General features: G+C 41.3%; 1 protein-coding gene across 1 annotated transcript in view; it reads right to left on the bottom strand.

Moving 5' to 3' along the window:
• Positions 1–3,468: 3,468 nt before the first annotated feature.
• The window catches only part of tmem104 (transmembrane protein 104), a 152,191-nt gene continuing 135,546 nt past the window's right edge, over positions 3,469–20,113 (bottom strand). The window contains exon 10 of the mRNA XM_034039805.3: positions 3,469–5,477. Within this exon, the coding sequence (XP_033895696.1) occupies positions 4,714–5,477 (764 nt within the window). The 3' untranslated portion in view covers positions 3,469–4,713. The remainder of the gene's footprint in view (positions 5,478–20,113) is intronic.

Raw genomic sequence — 20,113 nt, 5'->3', positions numbered from 1 at the left:
GCGGCGAAAGCTCTGCCGACAAAGATATATGTGCTACTGGGGTTGCGCTATCTGAGTCTCCCTCCTCAGAGGGGAACTCTTGATCAGCCATTTCCTCTGAGGCAGTGACAGACAGCAGGTCTTCTTGCTGCTGTGCTACGTGTCTACTCCCTGTTGCTCTACTGGCACAGAGGGACCAGGTGGAGCAATGCGCTTATCCAGCTGCTCAGAGCTCTCCGATCTGTGAGACCGGTAACTTTCTCCTCCTCTTCTTAGGAGGGGAGACCGGAGGAGGGGAGGGAGAAGGAGAAGATGAAGAAGTTCAGGTCTCCTCCTCTCCCTAGACACAGAACCCTCCAGGGAGGAGAAAACCCTCTCTTTTTGGGCTGAAGATGGAGGGGTGCCTTGTTGAATGGACGAGGATCGCTCTACAGAGGTGCGGGACATTCGTTTCACCAGTGTGCGCTTCGCAAAAGACGCATAAAACTCACAGGAGTTGCGGTTGGGAAGTGCTCCAGATCCAAACAGGCAATGCATCTGTCGTGGCTGTCCTCCAAGGGCAGCCCTGTCCTGCATGTATCGCAAGAATGAAACCTCGGCATAACGTAACCGCGGTGGTGTACAATTTAAACAACCACTCGGCTGAAATTACTGTAACAGATAATGTATAGTACTAGTAACCAAAAGACTGTTTAACAGCGCACGAAGCAATGTTGCTATGCAACTGGCAATAACACTGTAAGGTCAACAGTGGCAAGTGACTCTGACCTGATCTGCTGATAATATACTAGGGATGGTACTGTTTAGCCTTGGTTACTTTTATGTACCTGCAAGGTGCCTAGACACTAGTACGGAACTGTCATGGCACACACTGTATGGTGCTTGCATGGTGCATGGTACCAACACCGTGTGCACTGTACCATGGGTACCGTACACATGGTGTTGGTACGGTGCACAATGTACGGTACCCATGGTACGGTGCACACGGTGTTGGTAGGGTGCACAATGTACGGTACACATGGTACGTTGCACACGGTGTTGGTACGGTGCACAATGTACGGTACCCATGGTACGGTGCCTTGCTACCTGTACAATCAATTGGCATTTAAAATCCATTCAACAAAAATAGAATAGAAACAGACCAAAGTTCTGGAATTACCTTTTGTGATCAATATTAATTGGAAAAAGTTTTTTTTTTTGTATACAAAATGCAATGGGACTTGCCTCTGTCATTGAATGGTTTGTAAAATGTGAGAAAGCGTGTGATCTGACCTGTATCATTCACAGTGTCAGCAGTTAAAGCAACGTGACAGTGAAACTGTGATCTATAATGGAACTGAAATGAGAATCCTTATTCAACAGCTGCAAAGATGCTTTTTCAACATGTGCTGTCAGCATCATGGACACGGACAGAGATTGTTACAATGTGTCAGCTGGAAGGCTCATTCTTACTGCTCCACACTGGTAATGGAACCCAACTGAGAACATCTTAGTGCCAATCTTTCAGCTTTATTTCCCTGAAAATTCTTTTTTTTGTGGTGTTTTTTATGAAAGGCAACATCCACACCAAAGCCCTTCAGAGTTAGTTCAACTGAAAAAGTGTGTGAAGAGGACAATGCGGGCTGAAGTCATATTGAGTGGAATGGAAATGAGTTGCAGGACTGATTGGGTTTGTTTTTAGAAACTGAATGTTCGACACTCATGAAACTGTTATAGGCTGTTGGCAAAGAAGCCAACAGCAGTCTAGAACAGACTATCAACTGGTACTGTATTCATAAAACAGAATGTTTAAATAACCGATCAGTGTTTAAAGCTTTGTGATTAGAGGCTAATAAGTGAAGGCAGGGTGACATAAACACAAGTCATATTAAACGGGTTTGACTGCAGGCAAGTGATTCGACAGTAAAAGAGGAGGCTGTGTGGTCCAATGGTTAAAGAAAAGGGCTTGTAACCAGGAGGTCCCCGGTTCAAATCCCACCTCAGCCACTGACTCATTGTGTGACTCTAAACAAGTCACTTAACCTCCTTGTGCTCCGTCTTTCAGGTGAGACGTAGTTGTAAGTGACTCTGCAGCTGATGCATAGTTCACACACCCTAGTCTCTGTAAGTCGCCTTGGATAAAGGCGTCTGCTAAATAAACTAATAATAATAAAAAGAAGAAACCCCTGCCCCACACCTGTAGCACACGCTTCTGTGGAACTGTGCTGACTACAATAGAAGCAGTAAACACTGAGCAATGGTCAAGCATCCCTCCAGGACATGCTAAACACCTGCAGGAGAGCGCCTGTTTCAGAATTGATTAGGATCCCAGTGTGGAAGGTGCACATTCACAGGAAAGTGACAAAATATGATGCTTTAAATAAACAGCTGGAGCTGTTAAGGCTTACCTATAATATACTTTTTATAATGTGAAGGCTGTTATATATTTTTTTTCTGACCATTTTACTCCAAATCCATTAAACGGTTCCAATTAAATAGAAAGGACTAATCATCTACGATTTAAAGCTGCTTATCTTTAATTCCAAATATGTGTGTGTAGTGTTTTCTAAATGGACTGGCCAGCCGTGGACAAAACAGAATCAAATAGGCTATGGTTATTACAAAATATACATATATAATCTGAATGTGCACAATGCATTGTTTTAAATCATGAAACTTGATTAAAAAGTATTTTTAACTTTGATCCACAGTCCAGTTTGTTAATTTGCTGAATGCAGGTGCTAATCTGGTTGGACATTAGCTAATGGACCTCTGTTTTGCAGGGATGTAAGAGCTAGTTTCAAGGTCTAAACACGTGGAGTGAACAAAATAGTACCAGCTAAATGGCTCAATAGTTTGCATGTGTGGACTAAAAAGCTATTGCTGGAAATGTACTGTGCTGCTCTGCATTGATACTGAATTGCATCAACATCACCCTGAAACACTGGGTTAGAAAGAAAGAATAATGAACTGCAAGGAAAATAAGAGAATAAAAAAATATTAAAGAAAGAATATCAAAATGGACAAAAGAATAATAAAACAACAAAAAGATGAAAGGGTGAAAAAAATGATGAAATGAGAAAAGTAAAGAAATAAGAAAGACAAAAAGGGAGAACACAAGAAATTATGATGGAAAGAAAGAAACAGAGAGAGGATGTTGAATGTTTTGCATCCAAAGTGTAGGAGATGGATGAAGACAGAAGCATATGCAGTACAAGGCTGTAGAAATGGCAGTGTAACTCGGCTGGGCTCCAATGTCACATGCACTCTTGACAGTAACAGATTTCAAAGTCTACTCCGCCGTTGATGGGTAGCTAAATATTAGGACTGAAGTCATTCTATTTTGTATCTTGCTCTTAATTGTACTGTAATTCTTGATATGAATTTTATTTTGTATACAACTGTAAGTCGCCCTTGGTAAAGGCGTCTGCTAAGAAATAAATAATAATACTAATAATAACTAGGTACATGCAGATGTTATCAGGCAGGACACAGAGACAGAGAAGAAGCTGCAGCAAAGCGTCACTTTATGGGAAAAGAAGATTTATCCAGGAAAGGCACATTTACACTTTGAAGCCAAACATTTTTATTCAAAGTACAGGTCCACTGTTGTCCATTATGAGTAGGGCTTGAATTTTTCATTTTTTACTTTTGATTTGGTCCGGGGCTTTTTCGCTGAATTCCGCTTCCAAGCACTCATTATTACACACATCTATCGTGCAGAATCAGAATTATAAGAAGTCTAACTCACTGTGTAGAAGTGCAGATGTCTGCTTAGTAGGGTTGAGGAAGGAGAACTCAGGTCCCATTGCAAACAGAACTCCTGGAAACAGATCATATGCATGTACACTGTACACTGTGTGACTTCTCTCAGGAATTACAACTCTGCAGTGCTTGCATAGGATTTCTATCTTTTCTTTTATGGTTTCAACCAAATCCTCATTTTCTTTTACATACTGGTTAACTGATTTCATTTTACGCCCCATTATAGCTTCACAAAATACCTATTTAGGTTTTCAAGCATGCACAGATGTACCGTATCAACTGCACAATACAAAAATCATGATTGGACCATTACAATACATTTCCATGTTTTATCGGCACAAACCTTTTTTCAAACCTATAATTTTAATATCTGTATGTGATTAGATGTGCATGGCGTGTAAAATGTATTTTGAGTGTTGATTCTGATCACTTCACAATGGGATCAGCGGCTGCTTGGATCATGAAAACAGAGCCCTCTGTCCTGCTTTACTAGACGTGTTGTGTGGGGTTGTGGCTATTAAAGAATTTCCTGCTTTGTACCTTGAGCTGGAAGAAAATCAGCAATTTGATTACAGATGCAGGTCCTTGTTTGCAAAACCTTCTTTTCATATGGAAAACATTTAAGATTCATTAGCATGCTTGCAGGATTATTAATCTTATAGTGAAGTTCAATACAGGACAGAATATTGACACAGAGATTATATAAAAGTCTTTAAGAGAGGACAGTGCAAAGCTGTAGAAAGACCAGTTAAGTGAGCACATACTGCTTTGGTGGGCCACTAATCTGGCCAATTGCAGCATCATTCCCAGTACCCTTTCCAATTCCCTTAACAAACCAGTATTCTAGACTAGACTGGATTTGTGGTCCCTGCTATTAATCTCACCACACTGACTTTAAAATGTAATAGTCTGTAGAATATCTTATCAAAAGACCATTCATTAAGGCCCCTGTCGAGTTTTGCAGAAGTCCGTCAGATGGAACCCACGGGTTCAGTGCTTAGTTTCAGTCAGGATGATGTTCGCGGTGACAAACATCAAGCAGAAGATGGACCACAGCAGAATGAACCAAACCCAGAAGGTGTGGTGGAAGGGGGAGCGGTGCTTGTTGAGGACCCGGTCCCCGAAGATCAGGCCCAGGTCCTTGCGGCTGAAGAAGACCAGGCAGGCGGGGATGATGTACTGGATCCCTGTGCCTGCGTACGCGCCCGTGACCCCCACCAGGGTCTCCAGGTCATGGGTGCAGAAGGCCACAATGATGGGGGGGACAAGGGTGATGAGAGGGAACACCACACGGTCCACCACCCAGGGGTAGGTGCCGCCCTCACGGTGGAATAGGGTCTTCCAGTTGTTGCACAGTGTGACGGCAATGATAGGGAAGTTGGTGCTGATGGTGAAGACGGGGAAGAGCCCCAGGAAGTAGCGCAGAAAGGCCACATTGATGACATCACAGTTGTCTGTGAAGTTGAGGGTGTACATGTCTTTCAAGAAGGAGTTGTTGAAGCAGAAGATGGCGGTGAAGGAGAGCAAGCTGTAGAAGGCCAGGATGAGGATGTAGTCGAGCAGGACCAGCCCGCTGACCTTCTTCTTGTTGGAGATGGGCGTGATGAGCGAGGGCAGGGAGTGCTGGCACATGAAGGAGTAGACGCACACACCAAACAGGTTGGGGATCCCCATCATCTTGGCAGCCGGGGGGTGCCCCTCACCCTGCCCCTTCCCGATACGCAGCAGCGCCAGGATGATCATGATGATGAAAGCTGGAAGACAAGACCAACAACACTATCAGAAACCTCCATCAGTATAGAAATGAAACATGGGGGAAAAAAAAGACCCCCAGAGCTTGCATCCATAGTATTTACATGCAGAAATGAACATACATACAGATGGACTGGCACCTGTATATATGCCCAGATTCTGACACTCCAGTGTTAATCAGGGTCTGTGAAAGCACCCATAATACACTGTGCTAAAGAAAGTTTCATAAAACTGAATAAGCATCTCTCTAGGAGCATGGTAAAATGCAAGTGTGACATATGTACTTATCACTGACAGACAGGGAAGCCTTTTTCCTTTGTTAACATGTTTGTTTTGCTTTCCTGAGCTCCAGTTGAGCTTTCTGATGATGGTAACGTCCAGCTGCAGCAGAAGCCAGTGTCTGGTTAGTTCACACTGTCAGATAAGCTTGTGTAAACTTACCTGCAGAACCCCATTCCCACACATCACACTGCACTAAGTGACATCAGTACTGTGTCATCTCATAAAAGACTTCAGACAGTTTATTTCAACAGGAAGAAAATGTTTTGACTGGTGCAACAGATACATTTTCAGACAGGATGTATCTCGGTTATTGAGAAGACCATTCACTATGTAGCATGTTTTTTTCCTCAGAATGACCTCCATTCCAATCTGTATACACAGGGATGGGAGGGTAGAATCAAAGTGCAATTTGTTTTCAGAGAAAGCTGATAATCCTGTCCCTTTGTGAAGACGCTGACTCAGGGCTAATCAAACCCTCGTTTTCACAAGCACAGGACATGCTGATACCAGATAGCCTCCATCACACAGCTCTGTGTGTCTGCACAGAATAGCAGTCACTCGATAGCAAGGAACGTAATCTTTCCACCTTGTGATTTATAAATAGCAACATTCACCTACAGAATGTGCCTTCCAGAACAGTAATACAGCTCCTTATGTATTTATATGAGTGTACTGTAGCTGCTAAACCCTATACTCACAGGATCTGTAATTACTGTAGGCAGAAGACTAATCTGAACTTGCAGCTCATAAATTAAACCTAGACAGGAAGCAGTCATTGTGATCCTGGGATGAATGGCAAAACATGTCAGTGATTACTATGAACTGACCTCTGTTCGATGAACAGATTCATCATTTACATGGATCACAAACATATTCATCATTATGGTCACGAACAACGTGAATTAATAAGCCATTCATCTGGTGCTGATGAGAGTCACAGAAGTGGATCCCATTTTGAGAATAAATTGCTTCCTTTCTGAATGTTTTCTCATATTCATAGCAGATTAGAAAGTTCACCACTAACCCCAGGTGAGTGTTATCTAGCGTGTTCATTCAAATGACTAAAACTGGATAAGTGCAATCTGCAGTAGGATAAACAATACTTTGACATGACAGTAAGAGGAATACAGAATCTTAAAATAAAGTGAAACATGTGTCAGTAGATAACATTCCCCACCACAGCTGTTAATCCACATTTGAGCAAACTGTCATTAAAAATCACCGTGACCTACATCCACAGTATACTATCATGTCTCATTGAGTACATTAAAAAACTGGACAGGTTTTGAAAAGTCAAGGTACTGAGATCAATTATCTTGTGATCTCAACATGACACATATATTATTCTATTATTTTTAAAACCTGAATGAGCCACCGTGGTATTGTGTATACAGTTTCATCACAGTTGGATGAGTAGTGTCCATCTGTAATTACATATAGACACCGCCATATATCCCCAGATTCTTAGAGACAAGTACTGACTACAATTCTCCTTCAGATGCTGTTTTCTGTTCCTGAGAGCGCAGCCACGTAACTTTCATGGCAATGATGTCTCTGGCTGCTGGAATCTGTCCATACTGCAGCTCAGAGCAAGAAATATTCATGAATTGTTCATAAAAGAAAGCACCTGGGCTTTTTCCTGTTATCTGGAGATACTGAATCCCATTTTGAAGAGGCACAGTAAAGGCTTGGTGAAGAGGTTGGCCTTGTCCCCCATGCAGTGGAGAGTTAGGGACCTGTCGGAATTTGTATGGAAGTTTAATTGAAAGCGAAATAGAACAGAAACAATGCAGTTTATAGAATAGCATTGTATGCTGTTCTGGGTTGTTGTTAAAAATTTTTTTTTGAAAAAATACAAAAAATACTGCAAAGAACAGTTTGGTGAATATCTGTATTTTATTCACAACAAACTTTACCATTCTTTAAATAATCCATTGAGCTTTGCGCATGGAGCCGAGTGTGGAAGAAACACGTTGGAGTCCCCAGGACGTAATGACTGAAGCCGAGAATGATGCACAGTGAAACTAAACAACAACAATAGATAAGATGCTGTAGCTGTCTATATTTCTAAAGTGACGTCACTGAAAGATATTTCCAAAAGCATAGTCTTTCTAAACGTATATGTTTTTCTTTGTAGTATTTCTCATTGTTCAGAGTGGCTGCTTGCAGCAGCGCTTGCTGTTCTACAGAGATTCTGTTGAATATTCTACAGGCTCTCAATGGAGCGCTGCTCATGTGGGGCAGTGTGAGGGTCCTGGAGAGGGGATGTGAATCAGACCCTGTGCCTTGAGGTCAGCAAGTGTCATTTAGTGGTAGACAAGGGGATCAACAACTAAGTAAAACAAGTTAGAAGCATGCTGTACACAACCTGTGTCATGGGATTTAAAGGATTTAAATAAAACATGACTGTAACTGTAAGACCTCATGAGGAGGGAGGGCCTGGCAAGGAAAGGCAAGGCAGTTCTGCGAGGTCTCTAAACGGGTTGGGGGGGGGGAATACAAGGCCATGCTTACCACCTCTAATTCATTCAGGCTTAAGAAGCTCTCAGACGGAAAGTGGATCTTATTTCACAAAACAGATATTCCATGGAGTAATGTAAAGCCTGGGATTTGTCAACGCAACATCAAACATGACCTGCACCTGTCAGGGTACAGCTTGATGGACTGATGCTCAGAAACATGACCTGCACCTGTCAGGGTACAGCTTGATGGACTGATGCTCAGAAACATGATCTGCACCTGTCAGGGTACAGCTTGATGGACTGATGCTCAGAAACATGATCTGCACCTGTCAGGGTACAGCTTGATGGACTGATGCTCAGAAACATGACCTGCACCTGAGAGTACAGCTTGATGGACTGATGTTCAGAAACATGACCTGCACCTGAGGGTACAGCTTAATGGACTGATGCTCTGAAACATGACCTGCACCTGTCAGGGTACAGCTTGATGGACTGATGCTCAGAAAGGGCTCCAGTGGAGCATGGCTCCTGCAGGCCTGCTCTTGTTTTTCTCTTTTATGCTAAATAAAGGAAAACTGTAGAGACAGGGAGCGGGGAAGATATCTTCATTTCGAATATATTCAATTCAAGGAAAGCGAGACTTTCAGGGATTCATCAAGCGATAGAAGCACACTGTTGTATTTGCTAATATAAGATTCAGCATTCATCCCCTGACAAAGATCCTGCACATGTAGTACACTACCAAGCCCAACACCGGTCCTCAATATAGCCTTCAATAGCTCAGCCAAGTATCACACAGTATACCATGTTGTTACACACATGCCTATGTAAAGTTTCACCACATTTGGATAAAGATGCTGAAGATGCAGCCTCCATTAGCCCAACCTGACAGAGAGTGGGGGGTTTGGAATGTTTGGAGTGGGAACAGTCTGCTGTCCGATCATCTTGATGGACATTATAAACATCACATCTAAAATCATGATAGATTGAGGAAGACCACTAGCTAAGGCATTGAGCAGTTTGTCAATAAATCCAGGAACCCCATAATCATTCCTCAGTAGGAAAGGTGCACGGAATGTGCACTCACTATGCAAAAGACACCAAAACAAGTTCAGTTTGTTGGAAATCAAAGTCGACTGCACTTTCCCCACTGATTTCCCCATTTCATCAAACACAATTAGTAAATCTGTTGTCTATCTGAAAAGAGGACTGCTTTTTGCCATCGCCTTACTGACCTGATGTAAAAACCTGCAATGCCTTCATTAAGATTCAACAAACTCTGTAAATACAATCAGATACAAGGGACAGAAGGCTGGGATTAGAAGCCAGAGAAATAACAAGAGAGACATTTCAGAGTGTAGCCTGCACATCCCACCTTGAAAGACCAGGAGCATTTCAAAGTGTAGCATGCACATCCCACCTTCAAAGACCTGGAGCATTTCAAGCCCTAAGTCTGGAGAACTGAATCCCTGAACTAAATCAATATATACTGAAGCCTATCGGGAGGGAGGTCATGCCTGGTTTATCTGTCTGTAAACACATACACTATGCAAGCAGCCGTTTCCCTTTAATTAGAGATTAGACTTCAATTTGGTTTTGAAAGACCTGCCCTGGCTGGAGTTTAGCTGTGAGGAAAGTGCCATCAGGGAGTTTTGAGTTGAAGGTGAGCCTCTCTATGAATCCATTGTGGATTTGGAGAGAACGCTGGCTAGAATTAGACACTGCATTAAAAGGGCTGCTTCAGTCAATGTATTATCGGATCTGTCTTTCTTCACAATCCCCCCTAAATTCTTTTCTTCTCATTTTACTGTCTAGGATTGCAAAGTCATTCACTCGTATCTGCTTCATTTTTACTCCCTTTTTTTATTCCCTAGTACTTCTTTTAATGATGTTGCTGTTTTATCACTTTCTTCCTCTCTCAAAACTTGGTAAAACAGGAGCCTTTGGCTAATTTGTATTTATTTGAGTTTCAACATCTTTGGTAACAAACAGGATATTTGTATAATACTCCTAACTCTTTTTTGCCGTTGGTTTTTGACTCCCCTTCAGACTTCACTTGAAGTTTCAAAACCTCAAAAACTGGAACAGACAGTTTTAAAAAAATAGCAGATAAATCCATTGGGAAATATCAGAAAGGCTTAAAGGCCCTTGTGCTTGGTGAATCGCATCGTGAAGGATCAGACATGTAACCAGTGCTTTACTCTGAGAGAGAGAGAGAGAGAGAGAGAGAGAGAGAGAGAGAGGGAGGGAGAAGAGAAAGAGAGAGAGGGGAAGGATGCGTTAAGTAAACATCATCCCCTGCCATGGCTGCCGCAGTAGCACCTGCTGCCCAAAAGAAGAAGTAAAAAAATGTATCCGATTGCCTTGTTCATGACACCTTTTACACAGATTCCCTCAACTTCCCGATGCAATAAATATTTTAAATGAAGTACAAACTTATCCTGATGGATGTCCTGATAGTTTCATCACATGGCAGTGGAAAATAACACAGACAAGCTGTACTGGTGACGGCTCCCACTATATCCCTGCGGTCCAGGATAGAGAGTTTACAAAAGAATATGAGTGATTACAGATCAGTGCTAAGTTCCTCAGCTTTCACGGTACCATTTCCAAGACAAGAACATTGCAAGAAGTACAAGAAAGTTTAAGAAAGACGTAAGTGTCATATAGAAGGTGGCCTGACTTTTAAAGATTTACCTTTTCCAACTCCATTAAAACTCACACAGCTAGGTCAGTTTAAAAGACTACTCCATTATTGTAAAGGCCATTGTATAAGCAGAGGACAATTAATTGGGCCTTTCTCATGACATTAAACTTTATGGTCCTCAAAGGAAGAATAAGTCAAAAAAATAATTGGAACTGTTCAAAATGTGTGTTTTTTCAATAGAAGAATGAAGTTTGACTTTCTGCCAAGGTTAACCAGAGCGAATGCTTTTAGGACGGATGATAGCTCTCCACTCAATCTCTTTAGTTCCAGTGCTGCTTCAGTAACGGGGGGGCGGCTGCCTAGAGGTCAAAGCTCTGTACAGGGGGGGCCACAATGACCATGTGTATCGAGAGCTGACGGTTGAGTCAATACTGTGGAATAAAACCCATTTAGGGCACAACATTTCAATTTCAGGTAAGCACTAATGCTATTCTGTTGAACCAATATTAGATAGAAGCACTTCGCGTGTGGGAATCTGAAGCCCAAATAAATGGGAAACCAAGAGTCAATATACAATATGGTCCTTCTTTTCATCTTCATCATCATTTGCTATTATTAACAATATACTTTCTATAATTTTAACATAGACTCCATATACAACACTACCGACTGCAAACTAACTGGCCACTTCTGCTGCTGTGTTTTCTTCAAATCAAAATTAAAGAGGCAGCCGAGTGTGAAGCATGTTTAGATTTGATTTATAACCGTGATTTTGGAGGCTGGTCCATTTGAAAAACAAGTGTTATTTACTGATTATCCCCAATCATTAATCATTTCAAGCATAGGGCTGGAATGCATTACCAGCAAGGGCAGAGGGGATTTTACTCACCTCTGCAATAACAAGTTTGTTTTGTTGGTTTTTTTTGTTTTTTTACAATCTGCATCCAAGAAAAAGCCCTTTTAACATCAGGGATATAATGAAGGGCCACTCTGAATACACATAAAGTTTATTTTTTAGAAATATTGAGAGGGGATTGATTCTGCATTAGATTATAGTCTACACATTCAATAATCACAACCAAAGAAATGTAAGGAATGACAAGAGCCTGCAAGAGGTTCTTCACCCGTCTAAAGACACCTTGCTATCTGATGCCTTCTAGCTGAGCAATCATTCCTTCAGTTTGTTAGACAAGTGTAATGCGTGCATAGCATCAGTCACAGTGACTTATTATCATAGAAAGTGTACCATCTCCAGATACAATGCTGCATCAAATGTGCCCTTTACTAATTGTAAATATTGTTTAAGAATAGCTGTGACCGCAAACAGATGACATCAGGTGTCTTCAGCGCCCTCTACCCATGGGAGCCTTGCAATAACTGGTTAAGCTGAGTAATTGAGCCCCAGGCTGCCCTGATTATGAGGCCGGGGCCTAGCAGGTGACTGTTCCAGTCACTGGAGCGGCCACATCTGCTGCAGCTTCTCAAGACCCTCCCTCAGTCTCCAGGTCAGGCAGGAGATGTGACAGAGTCAGGGTCATTTACCACCTCGTGTGAGACGAGGCAAGAGAAAGCAAGCTCTCGACAAATATATGCTGCAAGAGGATTCATGTAAAAAACTGAGCAACTCCTTTCCAATTCTCACAAGTTCCTGTGTCACAGGTAATAGAAAAGTAAGTGAAGCTACAGCCCTGCTACAGGATACATTAGTTCCACGTGAATCTGAAAAAAAAGCAGCAAAGCAACAGGCTTTTGAAAATGCTAAAATGATTATTAGATAAAAGTGCCCCTCGCCACGTTACCACAGGAATTACAAGAGTGATTAAAGAGTGTCTTCCAGATGGCTAAGTGATAACCAGTGCTGGCAGGATTCACAGCTCTCCTGAAATACCCCAGAGTACAGGCCTGCTGAGGCAGGGATTAGGAGTGTGCAAAGTTATTGAGTTGCTGCGCATCACCTATTATTATTATTATTATTATTTATTTCTTAGCAGACGCCCTTATCCAGGGCGACTTACAATTGTTACAAGATATCACATTTCTTTTTTTTTTTTTTTTTTTTTTTTTTTTTTTTTTACACATTATGTTTACATACAATTACCCATTTATACAGCTGGGTTTTTACTGGAGCAATCTGGGTAAAGTACCTTGCTCAAGGGTACAGCAGCAGTGTCCTCCATGGGGATTGAACCCACAACCCTCCGGTCAAGAGTCCAGAGCCCTAACCACTACTCCACACTGCTGCCCAACTTACCTTACTGTACCTTGATGGAGCAAACAGACAGCAATACCAGGCCTTGATGAAACAGAGTCGTCCTTTAATCCGGTCCGACGATTACTGACAACGGGTAGCTGGTTTTACACCATGCTTGGTGTAGCAGGCCCTTCACTCCTATACTATGTGTGGTATGTAGAAAGAAAGCACTGGTCTCAAAGAACTAACCAATCGAAAGCATCAGTGCACATACATATCATCTCCATTATCAACCTCCTGGAAGCACGTGACTTGAACAGTAGGCACAGAACTGCAGTTACATTAAGGTAGCAAGTGTTTATGGTACCTACTCAGAGCAGGAATCCATTAATTTCCATGATATAACAAGCACAATGTCTCAGCTATTCTACTGGGATTCAAAATCCTGTTATCCTGTGATAAAAGGACACAGTACAGTTCAGATAAACAGATGTCACAAAGGCACCCATTCACAGAATAATACAGCTACAGTAACTGTTGCTGAGATAAATGATTTGGTTGGAGGTATCAAAACTGACATTTAAAAATTAAAATTCACTGTACACCTAGATGAAGTCGTGCGCTTGATGTTTGGAAACTCCAAACACGTTTTTCTTGGTTTCATAAATTCAGGATTAAAAGCACTTGCATTTAAAGTCTCTCTTCGAAAACAGAGGTACTGGAATTATTACACAAAACCCCTCTCTGATATGCACAGTACAATCCCATTCATTGGATTTATTATATAGTCAAACCCCTTGTAAGGCCAGTCAAAAGACCAAGAGGGGGCCGGAAGCAACAAATGAATACCATGGGACTTGGAAGTTGAGTTTACTGAACTGTTTAGCATTTTTATGCTGTTATTCTTTTATTCAATATCTTTAAATTAACCTTTTTAATCAGTATTCAGCTTTAGTTTCTAATAGCTACATGATGTTGCCTCCTGGTTTACAGAAGGTTTATAAAGCTCTTATTAGAAAGGTCATTTAACAGTTGTACAGCTGTGTACTCATACAATAATACTGCAGTCAGTTATTTTAAACTCTATCAGAGTGCATCTTGCTATGCTGCTATCTGAGGGGTTACCAGCTTCGAAATAGGTTACAATTAAATATGTATATGTGTTACATTTTAAAGTCGATTTCCCTACTGTTATACAGACAGTGATAAAATAATTTCAATATTCATCAGAATTACGAAGGTATTTTCTAATATGCAGTCCCGTTGCTTAATGAGAGAAGGTAGCCGTCCATCTCATAAAATTTTTCAAAATACTTTTTTTTTTTGTCAGCTGTTGTTAATCTATGCTTCCATTTCATAAGTTATCACAAGTGACTACTGCAAAATGAAACATTTAAAACGTTAAATAATAAATGTAAAAAAAAAACATTCAGCACCATAAGAATCTCACTGCATCTCGATTTCCTGCAGTACTGGAACACTTCAACACTGCCCTTGAGGCCACGGTTCAGATCACATCACCATCAAGTTGCTGTGTTCTAAATTGTTTATTATGGAAGCTTGTTTCTACAGGGCCTGGCAGAGACTTCCTCCAATGCTATCAGCCAATGGAGGCACTGCCAAGCACTGTCAGGGTGAGCTCTGCTTCACTATAAGCTGCAATGCCCTCTGCTTGTATTTGGGTTGTAAACAATATCTATTTTAGATAAATGTTACTCCTATGCATTCAAAAGCAAGCATTGGGAGTATTGATAAGCACACTGCTCTTAAATGTGCACTGCCCGTGTATTAAAAGCGATACCCACCATGTGTAGAATATATAAACTATTCCTTTAAGAAGCTTGTTCATTAGAAGCTTCTGTTTTCAGTGTTTATTTATTCCCTTTTCTGTGTTCTTTTCCTCCAGGCTTTTTGGAGATAGTAAAAAATCTGTTAAATCAGGGATTTTTTTTTTTTTATACCGAGAGGAAAGTGAATTGCACGTTTCATTCTAGTGTTGTAGTTTTGAACTGCGGAGGCATCCTGGGAACTGTTCAAATGGAACAGATGGGAATCACAGTGTGCACGCTGTGCCTCTGTTCCAACAAAACACAGTAAACTGCACCAGCAACCAGGGCAAGTAGTTGTCTCGGCTGTTTCATTTTTAAAATCTGAATCCCCATTTTTAAGCCGTGTTGATAGTATCAGCTCCTGTAAATATAATCACTTTGAACTTCTTGAAGATGTCTCAGTTGTTCTCTAGCTTGCTATTGGCTTTATGCAGACCTACAGTACTGTACTGTACGTTCCCTCATGTACTGCACCCCCTTTCTGGCCAGACTCCATTGAATACCTGATGAGCTGCTAAAATGCTTAACCTCCAAAAATAATGGCTGTTTTAAACAATACATGCACGTTTAAACCTTCAGTTCTTTTTTGCATACATACTAAGCATGATTTATTTTGTGCACACGTACCTGGAGCTACATACTTCCATAGAATTGGTTTTGAAACCTAATGACTAATGTGTCGATTTGTTACTGTGCCTTCAAGAGGGATTTCTAGTCAAGGATCAACATGCCAGTGGATAATGCTAATAAATGACCTGGAGCACGCATTACACACCCTTGCCGATTCCCAAAGGCAAATGCAGATAATTGATACAGGTTTACAAAACAGAAACGTTTCATAAATAATTCCCTACATCCTCTCTGCTCTAAAAATTTAAGAGACAACTTGCGAACATTCCCCGTGTCAATTTATTTTGAAGGCCAATGCTGCATAGAAATTATGGTGGGATGGCCTTCTCCTGTCACAATACCCTGTACCGGCTACCAGGCTCCAATAAGCTCCAAGCTCAATGTGTAGAAACATGTGATTGCGACTATGAGATAGTCATTTTCTCTTCTTGAGCTGACAGCTCCCTGACCTGCATACACAGTTAGTCTTTTAAGAACTACCAGAGCACAACAAAAGGGTTTGCAATGCAGGCTCTGTGTACAGAAACTTCACAGTTCCATTTCCAATCCCACCTGCCTTAGCTGTTAGTTTATTACTTTGTAAATCCCAGTTATCTTGAAAGCAATTAATTATGCCTTAATGGGGTGTAAAGAGGAAATAATGACAGCAATCCAGTCATTATGTAGGTCTCACATGTGTAGCTTTGAAAGGAAACAACATGACTCTTCTTTAAAAATATACTGTATGGTACCATACCAGGGTAAAGAAAGCGTTTGCTTCTTATCATAACCCTGGTTCCCTGAAATAGGAATATTAACCATTACAAAATGGGTGTTCCCCTTTAAGACACCTGAACTTGAAAACTTTATAAAAGACACCGGTCACGGGAGGGTGGCGTAGTGCTGCTCCGCCCCCGTGAGCATGAAGCCACTGCTCACCCTGACAGTATCGTCATTTTCCTTTGAGAACTGCAACCAAGGACGCAGCGACCTCGAAGTTAATGGTTAATATTCCTGTTTCAGGGAACTAGGGTTGTGATAATAACCTAACGTTCCCTTTCAAGTAGGGAATATTAAGCATTACAAAATGGGTGAGTATACCCAAGCTGTCACAAGGACATGAAGCATACATCAAACAGCTACAAGGGACAAGACGAAGTCGCCTTGTGCCTGAATCAATACCAGCAAAGCTGGAATAAAAACATTAGTCTGGACTCACCCTAATGTTCAATGAGTATAACCAACTGTCACAAGGACATGGTATATAACACTGAGCTACAAAGCTAACCAAACACTGCTTTGTGCTATAAACGGTATTTCCAATAAACGGCTGACGGCACACGTCCTCCGAAACGTGTGCCGTCAGCCGTCTGCTTCTTTTCACTCAGCAGGCCCGCCATGCAGTCACTTCAGAGCTACAGCGTCGGAGGACCATGCAGCTCTGGGCAACTTACAGGCAGGCCCGCAGGCGACCGATCAGTTAACAGGGGTCGCTGGTGCGCGGTGAGTCGAGGACACCCTGGCCAACCTAAGCCCTCCCTCCCGAGCGGCACTCGGCCAATTGTGCTCCACCCCCTGGGACTCGAACTGGCGACCTCCAGGCTATAGGGCGCATCCTGCACTCCACGTGGAGTGCCTTTACCGGATGCGCCACTCCATAGATTTAACTTGTGTTATGTCTTTTTTTTTATCTGTGTGATATGGTCTCCAACACAAGGAAGCTACAGATAAAATTTCCCACTCCCCACTTTTTTGATAAATTATTAATAGCACACAGATTATATACAGTTTTAGCATTATTAATATTTACAGAAAACTGAGACTGCAAGCTTATTTTTCCTCCTTATGCTTTATTTACACGTTATTTATTTAAATGTACTTAGAAATAACCCCAAAATACATTTAAACTACTTGCTTTCTGTAAGACACACACCATAGTAAAAAAACTGTTCTCAATTCTTTTTTAAATAGTCTGCAAATAAAACTACCACCCCAAAAATAAAATTAAAAAGCGTAATGTTCCAATTATTTATTTATTTTTTTAAATGGAAAAAGATCCACTAAAATTACTTTTTAGGCGTATGATGTCTTTATGCATATAACGTTTCCACTTTTTTTTTGTCATTATTTCATTTATAATTTAATAAAACATATTTCAATACCGTTATCGACTTTACCCGAGGTAGCCTGTTATTGTGTTGGCATAACAGTATAACGTGTACATTTGAATTATTAACATATTGAAATTTATATAATTTCACTATGTTAATGAATTTAGATAGCATGTAAACTGGTCAGCGATTATCAAGTTCTGTTGTTTGGGGCGTGTCTCCTAGCTCGCTGCTGTGTTCAAATTAACTGTGTTTTCATTTGGCTAATTAGTTGATTCAAGCGACTGGACTGCTTAATACATGCATTGTGTTACTGTTTACAGTTGGAAGGGAACAGAATAGTGATTGGTAAGTAAATATGAATGCTTGTTTGCCGATGTAACTACATCAGCTGGCTGAAGTAATTAATTTTCTATAGTGTTCAGAGCTGTGGTAGATTGAAGTGAATTTAGGTAGTGTGTAAACTGAACCAGCTCTAGACCTACAGGACAGTAACATTGGCAAATAGTGTCTTAGAACGGCAGACGTTCTAATTGAACATTGCCTCATGTTTCACTCCTATGCAGATGACACCCAGCTCTGCCTAAAACTAGGCCCTGGATGTCCCTCTGCCATGGTCCGGCTCTCAGCTTACATCCAAGACATCGAGGCTTGGATGTCTGCCAATTTTCTTCAGCTCAACACTAACAAATCTGAACTACTTCTAGTATGATCGCAAACTCAACTCAAGAATCTCAATATTGCTGCCTTGAACCTTGGAAACTGTCTGCTACTGCCTTCCCCCACTGTACGAAGCCTTGAACCTCAGAAACTGTCTGCTGCTGCCTTCCCCCACTGTACGAAGCCTTGGTGTACTTCTGGATAGTAACCTCTCCTTTGATGCCCAAATCTCCTCTGTAGTCAAATCCTCCTTGTACCACCTCTGAAACATCTCAAAGGACCGTCCCTACCTTTCCCTCCTGGATGCAGAGATACTCCGTCATGCATTCATCTCCTCTCGATTTGACTACTGCAATTCTCTCTATGGTGGTCTTCCGTCACGCGCCATAAACCGATTGCAGCTGGTTCAAAATGCCGCTGCTAGGATCCTTACTAGATGTAAAAAACATGATCACATTACCCCGTGTCTTGCCCAGCTGCACTGGCTGTCAAGTTCAGGATTACTTTCAAAATTATCTTGCTTGCCTACAAGGCCTTTCATCACACAGGTCCAGAGTATCTCTCCAACCTGCTGACCCGCTATGTCCCTGCACGCAAGCTGAGGTCCTCTGACTCTGGCTTGCTTTTTATACCCAAGCAAAAGTGCACCACACTCAGAGAGCGCTCTTTTAGCTTCATGCCCCCGACTCTCTGGAAAACTCTCCCAGTTTTAGTGCGTGCAGCTCCCACAGTCGCTTGCTTCAAATCAACTCTCAAGACCCACTTGTTCTCTCATGCTTTCAATGCTCTTTAACCCTTTGCGGTCCTATGTCGGACCAGGTCTGACACTACAATTTTCCCTTTCCAGTCCGATGTCGGCCCTGTCCGACATCATCAAAAAGACGTAAAACACGTCTCTAGTCGTTTTTTCTCAATTTTTTCTCCAAGAAAACCATTCAATGGCCGAGTGGGACCGATAGGAAAAAAAAAAGGGGGGGGGGGGGGGGCGTATCTGAGCAATACACATAGCCCCGGCACCACAGAGATAACACGGATATAAACAAACAAGATAGCTGCTTCTGCATCCAGCACTCAAAGAATATCAATGACATTTGCAGAGCTTTTTGAGATGTATAATAATAAAATAATGACTTGGATCGCATTTTGAGGAGTTTGGTGATAAAACGAGTGATCAGGAGATGATTTATCAGTATGCACGACTATGAAGAGGTATGTGAAAAATACAGTGAACAACGGGTGGGACACAGTACTGAGTGTCCTGTTGATATGCAGAGCATTTTAAACCTGTTTTCACTGTTTTACTGTGAAAAACAATACTTTTAAACAGCACGTCTAAAATTAACTGCGCATGTGAAAATAAATTGGACCTGACACGCCTGAGACGCGCTGAATAAATGGACTGCAAAGGGTTAAGCCTGATATCTGTTATTAGCTGTTGTCTAAATTGCTAATTTCAGGTTTTTCACTCCATCTTATTCGTATGATTCTGTATGACACACACATCCACAATGTTTAGAATTCACATCCTAGCCTTGTATTTAATGTAGCTGCATTATTTATTTATTTTTTTTAAACTGTTTGTATTTAATGTACTATACCCTGTATTTCACTGTTTTGAATGTATTATGCATTGTTCCTCACTATCTTGTAAAGCGCTTTGTGATGGTGGTCCACTATGAAAGACAAAATAAAGACTGATATATATATATATATATATATATATATATATATATATATATATATATATATATATATATATATATATATATTGTGATAAATGTGCAAGAGTAAGTAGTAATGCAACATAGAAGGGTGAGGTTCTATAGTTGCATTGCTACAGGGCAATT

The sequence above is a fragment of the Acipenser ruthenus genome, chromosome 17 (assembly GCF_902713425.1).
Source record: "Acipenser ruthenus chromosome 17, fAciRut3.2 maternal haplotype, whole genome shotgun sequence".
Taxonomy (NCBI): domain Eukaryota; kingdom Metazoa; phylum Chordata; class Actinopteri; order Acipenseriformes; family Acipenseridae; genus Acipenser; species Acipenser ruthenus.
Note: the sequence above shows the minus strand (reverse complement) of the source record. Positions and strands in the feature narration are given on the sequence as shown.